The sequence below is a fragment of the Neolamprologus multifasciatus genome, chromosome 18 (genome assembly GCF_963576455.1).
Source record: "Neolamprologus multifasciatus chromosome 18, fNeoMul1.2, whole genome shotgun sequence".
Taxonomy (NCBI): Eukaryota; Metazoa; Chordata; class Actinopteri; order Cichliformes; family Cichlidae; genus Neolamprologus; species Neolamprologus multifasciatus.
The window spans coordinates 4,473,585-4,476,734 of NC_140456.1; the positions used below are offsets into that span (position 1 = coordinate 4,473,585).

Sequence of the window (3,150 nt, forward strand, 5' to 3'; positions counted from 1 at the left end):
CCAATGTCTGATAAGAGATGAGACACAGCAGCTGAGCAAATGATCATTTCATGCTGAAGACATCCTCAGACAGAATTAAATACATACATAAACACAGCCTGGTGCCAATAACACAGCTAATGACACTGCTGTATCACTGGCTTTACTGATTAAAGACCATATCTGAAGGAAATCTTTGAACACAACAGAAAGTGACCTTTTAAACCTGCGACACTGATGCTGCATTCAAGGACCATTACAAACATCTGAAAGGACTTAAGAACATGAAGAAAATGTGACTTGTTTCTCTGTAATGAAGCTGTTTTAGTGAAGAAAGTTGAAAGGTCACAGAGCGACTGCTGAATCTTCTGCTCTAAACATGAACTCTGAACTTTGTGATGCTTCAGGAGGAAAACTGCTTCAGTTATTCTCTCAGATTAGTTTCATATTTTCTGCATCAGATTTGAGTGAGATCCTGGAATGAAGACAGAAGAAAAGACTTTGTTCAAAGTTTGATTTATAGTCAAACCTTCCAGTTTATTCACACAATAAAACATCAACACAATATATGAATTCATTCATTAAAATCACAGTTTTTCCTCATTTGTTTGATGATTTTGACAAAAACAAACACAAACACACACACATGGTCTGCCATACTCATAAAGAGAAATGTCGACATTTTTCAATACAAATATTCCAGAAACATTTAGAGGATAGAGAAGTTTACATTTTCATGTGGAGAAATATTTTAGTAAATCAAAATGATGATGAGCAGTGATAGCCTCCATAAACAGTCACAGGAAAGATCTCCTTTAAAAACTCAGAAACATCAAGAGAACAACTAGAAGATGTGGAGGTACCACCCATAATGTTTGACTGACAGCTGATCTCTGTGCAGAAATGATGGAGAGAAAATAAAATGAAACTAAAATACAGATTTAAACCCACAATATGAAAGACTTCAGTCTATTTCACTTTAATCAACTCAGCATCTGTTTTACAATCACCGAATATATCTGTGTAAACCATCAGTCCAGCATAGAGCGGCTGAGTGAATGTGGTCTGGACTCTGTGGAGGAGAGTCATGGTTTCAGAGACGCTGTAGAAGGACAAAATACCTGCTCTGTGATCCAGGTACACTCCTACTCTGGAGGAACGAGGACCTGAGACACGAGTTTGGATGTTGTTGTACCAAAATGTATAACTGTTGTTGTAACAATCTAATGACCAAGATTTGTCATTACATCCAAATCCACATTCATAACCCCCTCCTTTTCTGCTGATATTCTTGTATGCGACTGCTACATAAGCTCCTCCCCCTCTCCACTCCACCTCCCAGTAACAACGTCCAGTCAGACTCTCTCTACTCAGGACCTGCCAACATTTAGTGAATCTGTCTGGATGATCAGAATAAGACTGTTGTTGATCCATGTTTGTTACTTTTCTGTTCCCCTCTGATAATAACAGCTGTTTGTGTGCTGTGTTTGGATCCAGTGTGATTTCACATGAATATTTTAAGAATTCAGCTCTGGTCTTTGGCTCTGGTGGATCTGACAGTAAAACATCCACTTCAGTGACTGTCAGTGAGATGTTTGTCCATTCCTCTCTCAGAATGTCCTGTAGTTTATCTCTGACCTCTGACACAGCTGCTGTCACATCCTCAAAGTAGCTCAGAGGACGGATATTGATGCTGGATGAGTCTGTAGACTCACTGAGTGCTGACAGTGAGGGGTAGTTGTGTAGAAACTGGATGTGATCCTCTGTGTGTGAGAGCTGCTTCAGCTCAGCATCTTTCCTCTTCAGCTCAGTGATCTCCTGCTCCAGCTTCTCCTGAAGCTCTTTGACTCGACTCACTTCAGTTTCCTGCTGGGATCTGATCTGCTGCTTCACATCAGAGCTTCTTTTCTGGATGAGATGGATCAGCTCAGTGAAGATCTTCTCACTGTGCTCCACTGTTTGATCAGCAGACTGATTGATGGCCTCCACCTCCTGTTGAAGCAGCTTCACATCTTTCTCTCTGTCCTGGATTCTCTGCTGGATGTTTTGTCGACTCACCTCCAGCTCTCTCTGCCTCTCAGTCCTTTCTGCTGCAGCTGAGACTGTGTCGTGGCCTTTATGTTCATCCACAGAGCAGAGATAACAGATACTCTGCTGATCAGTACGACAGAACATCTTCATCACCTCATCATGACGAGAGCAGATGTTCTCCTGGAGCTTCTTGGAGGGCTCCACCAGCTTGTGTTTCTTTAATTGAACCACATCATAATGACGCTGAAGGTGTTTCTCACAGTAAGAGACCAAACACACCAGACAGGATTTGAAGGCTTTCATTTTTCTTCCAGTGCAGACATCACAGGCCACATCTTCAGGTCCAGCATAGCAGTGATCAGCAGGAGCAGCTTGGAGTCCAGTCTTCTTCAGCTCCTCCACTAAATCTGCTAACATGGTGTTTTTCTCCAGGACAGGCCTCGCTGTGAAAGTCTGTCTGCACTGAGGGCAGCTGTAGATTTTCTTCTTTTCCTCTTCATCCCAGAAGCTTTTAATACAGTTCATGCAGTAGCTGTGTCCACAGGGAATAGTCACCGGATCCTTCAGTAGATCCAAACAGACTGAACAGCAGAATTTTGTTTGATCCATTTCATTCATGTGCTGTGCCGTTTCACCGTCTCTCAGTGACTGTCAGACAGTTTCACTTCCTCTGAACAGAAACAACCTCTGTGCTCTGAAGGGAAACAGATCTCTGCTCTTTTTCACCTCCTACAGGAAATGAGGCTCACCAGCAACTGCATTTACACCATGTTTTTTAGACCCATCCTGATACAGACACATCTGTGAAGGGAGGCACTAAAGAAATATTCTTACAGAGCGACCAAGAGCCAATCACATGATGCAGGGTGTGGTATGTTTGGTTACAACATGCAGTAACAAGTCTGACCCAGTTAAAGTTTAATAGTTTATCTTTACTTGGATGTTTGAAATGTGACAGTCAACACTCAGCGAGTTCATTTTATATTTCAAAAAGTTCAGCAAAGTTTAGGATGCTGTGATGAATAAAAATAAATCAAACTTTATATTTTGACATTTTCTAATCTTAGTTCATTCTCACACTTACAGAATGATGCATGGGAACAACTGACTCCACTAAATCAAACCTATGTTCAAATGAAA

General features: G+C 41.4%; 1 protein-coding gene across 1 annotated transcript; it reads right to left on the minus strand.

The window, feature by feature from the left end:
- Window positions 1-490: 490 nt before the first annotated feature.
- On the minus strand, window positions 491-3,150 carry LOC146497113 (tripartite motif-containing protein 16-like). Its single transcript, XM_085140721.1, has one exon. The coding sequence runs from the start codon at window positions 2,626-2,628 to the stop codon at window positions 949-951; it is 1,680 nt and encodes a 559-aa protein (XP_084996847.1). The 5' UTR covers window positions 2,629-3,150; the 3' UTR covers window positions 491-948.